The 14,312-nt window shown below is 51.9% G+C and overlaps 1 protein-coding gene across 1 annotated transcript in view; it reads right to left on the bottom strand.

Moving 5' to 3' along the window:
- Positions 1-14,312, bottom strand: part of TMCC1 (transmembrane and coiled-coil domain family 1) — an 85,354-nt gene that overhangs the window by 51,889 nt on the left and 19,153 nt on the right. Inside the window, 3 exon segments of the mRNA XM_075321570.1 lie at positions 3,008-3,364; positions 3,367-3,729; positions 3,878-3,985. Coding sequence (XP_075177685.1) covers positions 3,008-3,364; positions 3,367-3,534 — 525 coding nt within the window. The 5' untranslated portion in view covers positions 3,535-3,729; positions 3,878-3,985.

Below are 14,312 nucleotides of genomic sequence, written 5' to 3'. Positions count from 1 at the left end.
ACTGAAATCTAGGGGCACATAGTATACACCAATGCTGTGACGGCCCTGATTACCTGCGCCAATCTCCAATCTGACGCACCGGAGCCAAGACTTCTCCAGCAGGTGACAGGTTAACTATAATTGGCATAAACTCGCCGTTAACGTCGGTCCCTGTGCCGACCGCGTCCTGACAAATCTCCTGTAAATCGTCTGGGGTTTCAGTGAAACACAAACATTTGGATTAGGACGGAGTTGTATGACACTTCTGTGGGCACTGTATGAACAGGAGCGGGCGCCGCGCCAGGGCAAGCGAGCGCCGCGCCAGGGGAAGCGAGCAGACGCCGCGCCGTGTAACAGAAGCCATCCAGGCTGCAGAAGCATTGGAGGAGGAGGATGGAGCAGCTCTGGTGAGGGTTGTAGTACAGACTGATCCTTGCTCAGCACTTGCATACATAGCAATGCTCAATCACTGCAGAAATAACAGCTCAGATGGACAGAGGACAAAATAATGAAGAAATAAAGGAGTGTTGTGCAGATTTAAACGGTTTCTTCTCTCCAGTCACATCCAGAGCTGCACTCACAATTCTGCTGCCTCAGAACCTACACAGAGCAAGGCAAAGTCCATATACAAATGCAATGCCATGACTGTGGCGCTGTTTGTAGGAGACTTTGCCAGATCTAAATGCAGCTGTTAATGTCACTAGAGTATAAGAGCCCATACCCACAATCAGGATTAGCAGCGTTACGGAAGCAGTGCGTTTTCGCTGCATCCACAACACTGCATTGTACAGTAGAAGCACAGTAGATTGATTTATAGAAATCTCATGCCCACTGTGCAATCACTAGTTTTGAGGTCTACATGTCTGGACACCCATTATTCCTGGAACTAAAGAGCTGCAGCCTGCAATACTAAAAGAGATCCGAGTTAGAGAGGGGGCGCCACAGAGGAGAAGCTGCCTAGAGACCTCGGTGTTTGGGTCATAGGTTGGGGGGACAGACATCAGAATAGCGTTACACTTATTTAATGTTACAGAGGTAAAACTGGAGAAACGGGATCAGCGGAGGACGGAGCCGCGAGCAGCGCCAGGAAGAGATCAATGCAGCACGGGCGACACCTGGTGGTCACACTGCAACATGACAGCGCCATATGGAAAGGTTACGCTCGTGCCTTGTCCCAAAGTAACACTGCAAATATCGATCGGCTCAGACTCGGCAACATATGGCGAAACTTCTCACACCCTGCCGGCGTTACCACCATAACCAGTTACCACAGCAGCCTGGTGCCAACTGGCCAGACTGGCGGAGCAATAAAAGGTTATGAAATAACGTACTTATTAATGGTCGGATCGTCGCTCTGCAGTAATGACCCGATAATGTGGGACAGGGACCAGATCTGGGGACCTGCGGCACACGCTGGTGCAGGACGTGGAACCCGACGCCGGCAGTACCAGGCACCGGGCCGCCCTGAACTTTGTGCAGACCCTTATCAGATCCCCATTAACCTGTCTGACAAGTCGGGCGCATCCCCCGATCATCCAATACTAAGGGAGGGAGTAAGCCCCGGATTACAGGAAACACAAAGTGAAGGGAAGCTGCAGGGTACACAGATTATACGCAGCAGGGAGGCTCCCGGCGTTATCAAGTGTCCTTGGCATCAATCGCAGCTCAGATTTTGGGTAACTTTCACTTTGCATTTCACAAATTCTTAAAGGAGAAAGAAACCCAGAAGTGTGATTAGTTTTGTCATTGCAAAATACACAACCCCCACAAAAAAAAAAAAAAAAAAAAAAAAAAAAAAAAAATCCCCTCCGCTCCAGCGATCCCCTTATTTACGATAAATGTGCTGAACATGCACCAGATGCTGTGTGCACAGGTCAGTGATTGGCTGCAGCGGTCTCATGCATGTACAGCACATCACCGCAGAGCAAGTGAGGGCATGAAATAAGCAGGTGACTTATTTTACAACATTTACTGCTTTTATAAAAAGGCAGAGACAAATTCTTTAAATAACGACTCATGTGAAAGATAACAGGGTGCGATATATTAGTCACTTAAAGGAATCTGTCCCCAGGTTTTTGCCACCCAATCCGAGAGCAGCATAATGTAGGGGCAGAGATCCTGATTCCAGCGATGTGTCACTTCCTGGGCTGCTTAGTGTAGTTTTGATAAAAATCACTGTTTAATCAGCAGGAGATCATCATTACAGGACTACTTGGTGTGCTGCAGGTAGTCCAGCATATCCATGAGCTCCTTTTAACTACTAGATCTGCAGCAGAGAAAACATTGCTGTCATTTTGATAAAAATCAATGTTTTCTCTGCTGCAGATCTAGTAGTTATACAGAGCTCATGAATATGCTGGACTACCTGCAGCACGCCAAATAGTCCTGTAATGATAATCTCCTGCTGATTAAACAGTGATTTGTATCAAAACTACACAGCAGCCTAGTAAGTGACACATCGCTGGAATCAGGGTCTCTGTCGCTACGTTATGCTGCTCTCAGATTAGGTGGCAAAAACCTGGTGACAGATTCCTTTTACGTGTCTGACTAATTATCAGATTGGAGGGGGGGGGTAGTGACCTGGTGACTTATTCCCTTTAAAAGGCAACTGCATTACTTCCAGCTGTAGGGGGCAAACTATAGGCACTTGTACACATCCTCTATTGACCTGCATAAGACGTGCTGCTGACTGCCCCCTAGTGGTAGTAACATTTTTTGGTTGCTGCCATAGTCTTACATTTAAAAGGAAGGGGTGACAAATGATGATGAAAACTGGGGGTTCGCACGGATCACAGGACCAGTTCCTGATGTGAATGGAGGGGTGCGACCACTCTTCAGTGGGATGGTCGCACATATTCACTATGGCTCCAGTCACACAGGGGCCTCTGGTTCTCATGATGGATGGGGGACTCGGCAGCCAGATCCCAGGTGACTCTACTCTACATTTCTGGACAAGCCCTTTAAGTGAGAGATGTTAGACAAAAATCTCAAGAGTCATTAAGCGCCACTGATAATCAAGGCCCCTTACCTTCTCAGCCGACTCCTCTCCTGACAGGTAGGAGGCGCTGCACATCTCCAGGGCGGCAGATGGCGTGTAGGCATCAGTGGTGGACGAGGAGCGTGGGCGGCCGGGATAGGTGAGGACGGCCATGATGTCCTGAGCAGAACGCCGGCCGATCTGCGGACTCCCCCGCGTTTTGCCTTTGCGGTTCTGCTGCAGGCTGCTTCCCCTCCTCACTTTCGGAGGGGCCCGGATCTGCTGCAGGACACGATTTAGGGCGGTGGGCTGACCACTTCCATCCAACTCCTGTCCTTGGGACTGATCCGGTTCTGGTTCCGGCTCAGGTTGGGCTTGCTGCAAGTCATGGGGCGAGACGGACGAGCGGGGCGCCTTTGATTCTGAAACAAGTGCTTCAGGCCCTGGCCGATCACATTGATGTTGTCGAAGTGCGAGCCCTTGGGGGCCCTCTGCTCTCCGTCCACCACCAGCCTCTTGCATTCGTTACCCCCGGAGTCTGTGTCATCGTAGAGGCTGTCGCTGCCGGGGGTCTCCATCAGAGAACATAAACCATGCCCTCCTCCCCCCCCAAATCTTCAGTGCTCAGGTCACTGCTCAAGCGGCGTCCTCCGAGGAGGGTTACTTTAACTTGAAATGGATGGAGTAGGCCCCCAAGACCCGTGGGGACGGGCGTAAGGAATTCATAAGAGTCGGAGGTCAGCGCTCCTCTGTGATCTGGAACTTTATATCCTCTGCAAAAAACAAACAAAAATGGTATAAACATGAAAGAGGGGTCCGGACCCCCCGACATCCTCAGAAGCTAAAAATCCAACCTATACATGGAGGTCTCGAACCCCCCCCCCCCCCCAACCATGGCTGCAGTTTGCTTCTTTTACTCACGTGTGACCGGTGACCGCAGATGGACATTAGTTCGGCGCTGTCAGCCCGTAACCTTCCAGGAGAAGATGCCCCCCGACATCCGGAGCCATCATTGGGTTAATAGTGGAGCTGTGAGGGCAAGAATCACAAGCAAAAGTAAATAACTAAACTTTCATGTCCCTATGACAACACTTCTAACAAGAGCAATCAGTGACGCGGATAGTGATTGGAATCTCCCTGCGATCAGGCAGAACTGTCAGAGGACAGGAAGTGTTGTCCTGCAGGCGCCGGTGCAATATGTCTACGTTTTACGAAATCCACTTATAATCGCCGTCCTCATAAAGGATTAGTCAGAGACGAGCAAATATTGGAGCCGCGATAACGCCAGAGCCGAGCGCGGCCTAATCCAAGGGCACTTTTCTGGTGCGGTATACGCAGCTAATAGCTCAGGACAGATCTAGCACACCCCTCCGGGCCGCGCTCGCATGCATATTTTATGGTATATTTATACCCTTTATTACGTGCGGATCATTCCGGCAACGGTTAACCCCAAACTGGCCGCAAGACGACAATCCGAAATGAGAAAAAGGCACCCAATGGTGGCTGGAGAGGGCGACACGGAGGGGGCTCCAATCTGTCTGCACAAACCGCTACAACCAGAGCGCCTCCTGCCCCCCATATACAGATCTGAGCACATACCGCTATGCTTAAAGGGCGTGGGGACCCCTCATCCTTTTTATCGGTCGCTTAAGTCAATCCTTGTATTCCTCATTAAACAGCAATTCTGTACAACGCTACATTGTGCTGTCCCGCTATTAATCCTCTTGGATAAATTGCCAAAAAGTTACCATTCACTTGTCAATGGTCCTCCGTTAATCCTCCTGGAAATTTCTGAAAAAACCCTCTACTAACTGGGTGTGTTACTATTCCATGTCCCGACATTGATTGGACAGGATCAGTCTGTGCAGACACCTCTCCAACTGGGAACACAGACATTAATGCATTTCCAGGAGGAATAACAGAGGAACGGCACAAAGCATCGCTCTGATAAAAGAAGATCTAGATTTATTTCATGGGAATTTACTAAAACAGTACTAAAAAATGTGCCAAAACAATGTTTCAAGGGGAGGAGGGGTGTGTGGGTTTTTTTTGGGGGGGGGGGGGGGGGGGGGGGGTTGAAGTACCCCCACTCCCAAAAAATGGCTGCACTTGTCCACAGCCCTCCAGCATCATTCACTTAGACACCGGACAGCCTGCAGACAAGAATGGCAACATTTGTTTAATCCCGTACATTTTCTTTAAAGGCTGCACAGTCAGGGGAGGTTTGACAAGACGTTCGATAGATGTGGGGGGGTCCAAAAGGAGCTAGATATTGATGACCCCCATCCATAGGGGAGGGCCGGCGCCAGATCGGAGGGCCGGCGCCAGATCGGAGGGCCGGCGCCAGATCGGAGGGCCGGCGCCAGATCGGAGGGCCGGCGCCAGATCGGAGGGCCGGCGCCAGATCGGAGGGCCGGCGCCAGATCGGAGGGCCGGCGCCAGATCGGAGGGCCGGCGCCAGATCGGAGGGCCGGCGCCAGATCGGAGGGCCGGCGCCAGATCGGAGGGCCGGCGCCAGATCGGAGGGCCGGCGCCAGATCGGAGGGCCGGCGCCAGATCGGAGGGCCGGCGCCAGATCGGAGGGCCGGCGCCAGATCGGAGGGCCGGCGCCAGATCGGAGGGCCGGCGCCAGATCGGAGGGCCGGCGCCAGATCGGAGGGCCGGCGCCAGATCGGAGGGCCGGCGCCAGATCGGAGGGCCGGCGCCAGATCGGAGGGCCGGCGCCAGATCGGAGGGCCGGCGCCAGATCGGAGGGCCGGCGCCAGATCGGAGGGCCGGCGCCAGATCGGAGGGCCGGCGCCAGATCGGAGGGCCGGCGCCAGATCGGAGGGCCACTGATCACACCACAGGGAGAGCACTCCACAGCGCCATATACTGTATAGTGGTCGATCTCTGGTACTGCAGGTCAGATCACATTCACTTCAATGGGAGCCCCAGAACGACCATCAATAACCCAGTACCAGAAAACAAATCTTTTTAAAAAGATCGAAGAAAAAAGTCAAATATACATCTTCCTTACAGTCCATGTTCTTGTCCTGTGTCCCCCCCCCCCCTCCTCCACCACAACTCAACTCAACTGTTCATCCTGAGCTGCCCATTTCATGATGGCAGCGCAAGAACTACAGTAATGATTGACAGAGGAGCAAGGAGCTGGGTGATAACGGGGGCGAGAATTGTGGGCAGCGTCACAACGGCTGACACTGGCGATTGCGGCGTGATAACGGGGAATCCTATAAATAGCAGCTGCAGTTACACGGTGACGCCGCGGAGGTAGCGCACACAACGGCTGCGAGGAATTACCAGCCGAGGTGCAGAAAAGAAAAAACAGTCAATTAGAAAGAAGAGGAAAAAAAAAAAAAAAAAAAATTGAAAAAGGGCTTTTGTGCCAGCTGAGTGGGATGGCAGCTCCAGCGTCACCCTCCCCATGGAGCAGCGCGGAGGAGAACGACTGGAGGAATGTGGAGGCAGCAACAGACGCTTCTATAGGAGCCGCTGCGAAAAACGGGGAGACAAGCGCCAGAAAAACAAAGAATCAGCCCCAGCCAGCAATACAGGTCCCAGGACCACCACTCAGACCAGGACCTGCCACGGATAAATCAATGTCCTTATGGCATTAAGTGATTCAATAGTTAATGTAGTTTCACAGAAATAAGATTTTCCATCTTTTCAAGATGTCTGCTTGCTGTCAGTGAATAGAAACATTTATTTCCATAGGATGAAAAACCTATATACAGCTATGGATTTGTTATATTGGTGTCCAGCCATTCCGCTGGACTGGATACAAGGACTGGATACAACTGTAACAAACCCTCCGCTGCGAGGCTCCTGCTGCAGATAAGAATGAACATTGCTAAAAACTGACCACAGCTGGAGGTTTGTTACAGTGTATTCAAATCTTGAAGGATACAGATACAGTCACGACACCGGAGGTCTAATAGTGGCTATAAGTGTAAAGATTTGCGTTCCTCAACAGGCACTTGTTTTATGCATCCACCATGCTTTGCACTGCAGCTCTGCTCGTTCAGACTGCCTGCTGTGTGCAAGCATAAGCTTAGCAGGACACATAGTACATAGAAAGAGGACTTCTAATAAGGGAGGAGTATCCTGTACCATCATGGGGTGCACATTAGTCAAGCAATTGATCTATACATCTCACCTGAGGAGTGCGCAGCCGGAGATGCAGAAATGATGACAGGGACTCGCAATCGCCATCAGACCGCAAACAGAAATCCGGGAAAATTAAGCCAACTCCACCTGTCAGACATGACTGGCAAGGGTTAAACTGCTCGGTCAGATTAGGGACTAGGAAAAGACAACCCATGATTTAGTGAGAACCGGCCAGACCAGTTATTCCAGCAGCGGGTGCTGCGCCAAGAAAAATACAAAACGAAAAAGTAAAAATACGTCAAAAGTTAAAAACTAATCAGCGGTGGTCGGTCGCCGAGACACAGCGGGATCAGTGCAGACATCCGCATTACTGCACAACCAGAAATAACCCAAGCGCTGAGACAAATGAGCGGTGAGCAGGGATCAGCCGGGTGTGGAGGGATCAGCGGCGGTGTGGACGGGGTTAAAAGGCAAGGATTAAACGGGTTTAGTAGGAATATTATTGGAAAAACTTTTTTTTTTCTTTCTGACGACAGCGCAAGTGTAACTGTCCGAGAAAGCGGCGTGACCACCACAGCGAAGAACCTGCCGCACCCGAAATCACCGACGGAAACGGATTAGAATGTCCGGAGATTCCGACAGTTTTTATGATTATCTTATTTCGGTAACACGCTTGCTGTCAGTGAATCTAATCCAGAGTTCTGCAAAAGACTTCACAGGACCCTGGTGCAGCGGGCATGTCGGACACCGGCCACCACAGCCTCCACGGAGCCTCTCCTGATTAATAGGCCCAATGCAACTTCACAGGTGTGGAGTCGCACCGAGGACATCGCACCAGGACTAAGAAGAGGCGGCCGGTAGGAGAAGCTTCACAGGGCTCCGAGCTAACATTACAAACATGGCAGCTGAACCAGGGCTGTTCCACATCCACCTTACAGGTCTCACAGCTGAAGGCTTGTTACAGAGATTCTGGTCCTAACACTTCTAGCAGTACAAATCTCTCTGCTCCTGCTAGGTGGGCAAAACCTACAAGGCTGGAGTCCAATTGGGTCACAGAGGACTGGCTAGACTGATGCAAATGTAGCAACCTCACAATGAGAAATAAGTTTCAAACTATGAATGTAATGCAGATCCCCCCCCCAGTACCTGCCCTTCAACCCCCTTCCCCCCCTATTGCCGCCCGGCAGCACAACTCCTCAACTCCCCCCTCCACCCTAGTGCCGCCCGGCAGCGCATCCCCCTCAACTCCCCCCCTCCACCCTAGTGCCGCCCGGCAGCGCATCCCCCCTCAACTCCCCCCCTCCACCCTAGTGCCGCCCGGCAGCGCATCCCCCTCAACTCCCCCCCTCCACCCTAGTGCCGCCCGGCAGCGCATCCCCCTCAACTCCCCCCCCCTCCACCCTAGTGCCGCCCGGCAGCGCATCCCCCTCAACTCCCCCCCTCCACCCTAGTGCCGCCCGGCAGCGCATCCCCCTCAACTCCCCCCCCCTCCACCCTAGTGCCGCCCGGCAGCGCATCCCCATCAACTCCCCCCCTCCCAGTGCCGCCCGGCAGCATATCCCCATCAACACCCCCCTCCCAGTGCCGCCCGGCAGCATATCCCCATCAACTCCCCCCTCCCAGTGCCGCCCGGCAGCATATCCCCATCAACTCCCCCCTCCCAGTGCCGCCCGGCAGCATATCCCCATCAACTCCCCCCCCTCCCAGTGCCACCCGGCAGCATATCCCCATCAACTCCCCCCTCCCAGTGCCGCCCGGCAGCATATCCCCATCAACTCCCCCCCTCCCAGTGCCACCCGGCAGCATATCCCCATCAACTCCCCCCCCCCCCCCCCCTCCCAGTGCCGCTCGGCATCATATCCCCCTCGACCCTGCGGTGACTGTTGAAGGACATAGCGGGGGGTATGTCCCTGGCAGCTTTCGCCATAGATCCAGACACAGAGGACACACAACTTGTGCCCACACCGGATACCACGCTCTTCCCCCTGAGCCGTCTGCTCTTGGCAACTCCTGTCACCCATCCCTGCTCCCCAGCTCTGCCATATACAGCAAATGGAAGGGACATGTGCTTGGCGGGGACTACAGATCCCACGTTGGACCGGCTGTCCATTTGTGGCTCGTCTTACAAATGGGAACTCTCCGTTTTTCTCACTACGAGGCGGTAACGATCACCATGTACTGATCAATGTTTGCTGTAATCACATCAGTGCTGTATAGCGGACGGTACACCGTGCCCGCATTTATTACACCTGCTCGCCTCTAATAGCCTGAAGGTTTCTAAAAGGAAAAAAAAAAAAAAGGACGGAAACCTGAAAAACTTGAAGAACTAGGAGTTGGATAAAACAGACTTTGCAAAAGCGACAAACACAGAACCTAAAAACTGCTGCACCTTAAAGGGCAACATCATTCCCTGACTGCCCCTGTGCCTCAGTATACTATTCTGCTTACGAAGCAGGAGGCTCAGGATGATCAATGTAAATGCTCTAAAATCCTTCAGCACACAGATGGCAGATCTGGGATTTTTACACCAGGTGGGGGAGGGGAATCATCAACTTACATAGCCTTACAGTGAACTGTAGGTCCTATGTGTCCACGGTAGAATGTACCTGCGGATTTTTCTGCATGAAAATCCGCGACTTTCGCGGCAAGAATTGCCGCGGATTTTTTTTTTTTTTTCCCCATTCTATACCCAAATCCGCACCAAAATCCGCAACAAACAATTGACATGCTGCAGATTTTTCCGCATCAAAATCCGCGGCAAATCCGCAGCAAATCCGCAGCAGAAAAATCCGCAGCATGGACACAGCATTTCCAAAATGCCATTGAAATGGCTTGGAAGTGCCGCTGCTGCAGATTTTCGGGAAATCCGCGGCAAATCCGCGGCAAAATCCGCGGCAAAATCCGCAGCGTGGGCACATAGCCTAAAAATCACATCCATGGATGGAGGGGGCAGCTTTTACCAGAGGTCTCATCAGGAAGGACGACACTGAGTATTTCAGCCATAACAGCGACAGCAGAATGATGGCAGAACTCCATTAAGCTGCGGTCGCATAATGGGAAAAATGACCCTTAGGAAATGCAGAGGAGAAGGGCGAAAAGATAATATCCGGCTACAGAGGGTAATGACCCCACAAGGAGGGAGGGAGGGAAGGCAGAGCCCTTAAAGGACGTCTTCTGCCACCAGGAGCGGAGAGGTGGGCGCACACCGGCAGCCAAGGACACAGCCGCCGCTCCATCCCTGGTCCTGGCATGGACCCCCATTCTTGTATAGGCCATAAATGTCTCCCAATAAAGTCAGTGGTCTCCAAACTGCGGCTGCTGTAAAACTACAGCTCACAGTATGCCAAGACAGCCAACAGGTGGGCATGCTGAGAGTTGTAGTGTCGTGCAGCTGGAGGGCCACTAGATGGAGCGTACGGCTTTATCTTACCATAGGATACAGATCAAGACCATGTGACCACCCTGGGGGCATCAGAGACGGCCGCAGGTTTTTTGTAACCAGTTTCTATAGGAATGTTTCCAGAATGTCGGGGAATCTCCATATCTGATCTCCACTGATACTATTGTGTCCAGCTGTGACGGATACAATGTAACGTTTCAGCTTCTGGATGTGAACAAGAATGTTTCCAGCAAAGATTGTGAAAACGATTGAGAATTAATACACAAAAGTATCGAAATGTCGCAGAAGTCTCCATTATCTAGATTAGACCCTCACCGGCCACCAGATACGGCAGGAAGAGCCCCCAATCACACCCTCATGGAGGTCTAATGCTAATCAATTGGAGAGGTTATAAAACATTAAGGCTATGTGCGCACTTACCGGATTTTTCGCGGATTTTGCCGCGGATTTGCTGCATGTTTCGCTGCAGAAAATGTTGATAACATCTCTGCAGTGAATCACCAGCAAAGCCTATGGAGAAAAAAAATCCTGTGCGCACTGGGCGGAATTTGACAGCTGCGTGTTTTGCTGCGGAAATCCCGCAGCAAAAACAAGTGCATGTCACTTCTTTTCCGCACATCGCTGCGGGATTTCACTCCATTGACTCAATGTTAATCATGAAATCCCGCAGGGAATAACGCAGGCAGCAAATTCTGTGCGGTTCACTGCGTTTTCCTGCGTTATTCCCTGCGGTATTTCGCGGTTTACCTCCGGTAATGTGCATCACTTGCTTGCGGTTTTGCAGGGAAGTGATGTCATTACAGGAAGAGGAAGCCGTGCAGAGTAAACACACATCACAGACACACACACATCACACACACAGACATCACAGACATAGATCACATAGACACAGACACATAGAACATACATAGAAAGAAAACGGAAATATAGAAAAAAAAAAAGAACGTGGGCTCCGCTGCATATTCACCTTCCAGCCGAGGTAAGCACACAGCGGCGGCCCGGTATTCTCAGGCTGGGGAGGGAGAGGGGCAGGGATAATGTCCCCCGCCTCACTCCCCCTCCCGCAGCCGAGAATATCAGCCGCAGCTGCCCCGGCACTGTCGCATGCAATATGCGACAATACCGGCGTGTCCTCGGCTCTTCTTGCCACCGTGTAGCAGTGGTGGCAAGGTAATACAAGGGGTTAATGATGGTGGGGGACCACCGCCATTAACCCCAGGCTTGATCATGGCAGCGTCTATGTGACAGCTGACATGCTCAACCCGTAAGTAAAGTGAAAAAAAACACACAGAAAAATCCTTTATTTTAAATAAAACAAACAAGCCTCGTTCACCATTTTATTAACCCCTCCCGCACCAAAGCTCCGGCGTAATCCAGGTCCGACGTCCAGCGCTGCTTCCATCCAGCCGCGACTGTCACAGACACAGGCTGAATGAAAGCAGCAGAGGTAATTACCGGTCATTTCCCACGGCCGGTAATGTGAACTCACTGCCGACCGTGGGAAATGCAGCGATCTGTCATCTATCTCTCTATCTATCTATCCCTCTGTCTGTCTATCTATCCCTCTATCTATTCTTCTGTCTATCTACTCTCAGAATTAAATGACTTTTTTTTTTTTTTTTTTTTCTCTTCAATGTGCTTTATTGCATTGAATGCAATAAAGCACATCCCAACCCGCACGCGGCAAAACCGCGGCAATACCGCGAATAATACCGCGGTAAAACCGCAGCAAACCGCGGCAAACCGCATGCGGTTTTCGGGTGCGGTTTCCCGCGGTTTTTTACCGAGGGTGCGGTAATCTTTGAGGGCATGCGGAATTTTCTCAAGAAAATTCCACTTCCCAGTGCGCACAGAGCCTAAGGCTATGTGCGCACTAGACCGTTTTTTCCCGCGGATTTACCCGCGGATTTGCCCCGGAAATTTCTTGAGAAATGTCTGCAATCTTTGTGCAGACATTTCCCATGAAATTCAATGAGAAAAAAAAAAATAGCTGTGCGCACTGTGCGGATTTTTCTCAAGAAAATTTCTTGAGAAAATTTTCTCGAGAAACTTTCTTGAGAAAATGTGCATGTCCATTAATTTCCGCAGGTACCTGCGGTATTCCGGGGGTATTCCGCAGGTAGCAATGATGTGCGGTATACCACCGGAATAGCCGCGAATTACCTGCGGTAATGCCCATCGCTGCCTGCGGTTTTGCAGGAAGCGATGTCATTATGCCAGGAAGAGGAAGCGGAGCAGAGTAAACACAGACGTCGCACTCCCTGGACGCCGCACAGAAGCACTTCCGTGCGACCTCCAGGTGCCCGTGCAGTCTGTGTCCTGCTCCGGCCTCGCGGCTGCCTGCACTGCAGGGTGTCAGTGTCTGCCCGCAGTATCAGCAGCCTGTCACGCGGCAGCGCAGGCAGACACGGACACCCTGCAGTGCTGGGAGCCGCGGGGATGACGATCGCTGCTGTCAGGAGGTGAGATCATTACCTGCTGTGACGATCTCCTGCCTCCTGACGTCACCGCGGTCACTGCTGTCTATGCCCGTCTCGCGAGCGGCCCGAGACTGTCACTAGCAGTTACGTCACGGGCTCTCGCGATAAGTCAGTGACAGCGCTGACGTCAGCAGTACAGGAGATGATCACAGAAGGTAATGATCTCATCTATGCTCCTGATGGCAGCGCTCGTCATCCCCTGCAGTGACCTGAGCTGACCTATTGATGTTAGCTCAGGTCACTGCACTGCTCTCCCAGCCAATGGGGAACATTCTGTTTTTCATTGACTGGGACAGCGACTATGGTATGGATCGCCGTGCCCCCCCCCCCCCCTTATTGGATTACGCCGGACGTGGAATTGATTGTGCTCTTTTCAATAAATTGGTTAAAGAGGGAATGTTTTGGGGAGTGTTTTTTCAAATAAATCTTTTTTTGTTGTCTATTTTTTAATTATTACTGACTGGGTTGGTGATGTCGGGTATCTGATAGACGCCTGACCTCACCAACCCCAGGGCTTGATGCCAGGTGACATTACACATCTGGCATCAACCCCATATATTACCCCGTTTGCCAACGCACCAGGGCGCGGGATGAGCTGGGGCAAAGCGCCAGGATTGGCACGTCTAATGGATGCGCCACTTCTGGGGCGGCTGCGGCCTGCTATTTTTAGGCTGGGGAGTGTCCAATAACAGTGGACCTCCCTAGTCTGGGAATATCAGACCCCAGCTGTCCGCTTTACCTTGGCTGGTGATCCAATATGGGGGGGACCCCACGTTTTTTGTTTTAAATTATTTATATAATTTAAAATAACAGCGTGGGGTGCCCACTGTTTTGGATTATCAGCCAAGGTGAAGCTGCCTGCTTTACCCTAGCTGGCTACAAAAAATGGGGGGACCTCACGTCATTTTTTTTTAATTATTTATTTATTTTATGGCTAAATACAAGGCTAAGCACCCTTTAGGCTACTTTCACACATCCGGCTTGAGCTCTGCGGCTCAATCCGGCTGTGCAAGCTATGCAACGGATGCGGTGAAAACACCGCATCCTTTGCATAGGTTTTTCCTTTGCGGCCAGTCCGGTTTTTGCCGCTTGCGGCATGCTACTGAGCATGCGCAGTGGCAAAAACCGCATGCGGCGGCCGGATGCGGTTATTGCCGCATCGCGCCGCATCCGGCCGCCATAGGCATGTATTGAAAAATGTGCCGCATCGGCCGAATGCGGCGCGATGCGGTTTTTTTTGCCGCACGAAAAAACGTGCCAGGCAACGTTCCATCCGGCCGCCGCATCGGCTACATCTGCCGCATGCGGCAAAAAACGGACGGAACGCAAGGCCATGCGGCACAATGCGGCACTAATTAAAGTCTATGCA

Source organism: Anomaloglossus baeobatrachus, chromosome 8 (genome assembly GCF_048569485.1).
Source record: "Anomaloglossus baeobatrachus isolate aAnoBae1 chromosome 8, aAnoBae1.hap1, whole genome shotgun sequence".
In the NCBI taxonomy this organism is placed as follows: Eukaryota; Metazoa; Chordata; class Amphibia; order Anura; family Aromobatidae; genus Anomaloglossus; species Anomaloglossus baeobatrachus.
Note: the sequence above shows the minus strand (reverse complement) of the source record. Positions and strands in the feature narration are given on the sequence as shown.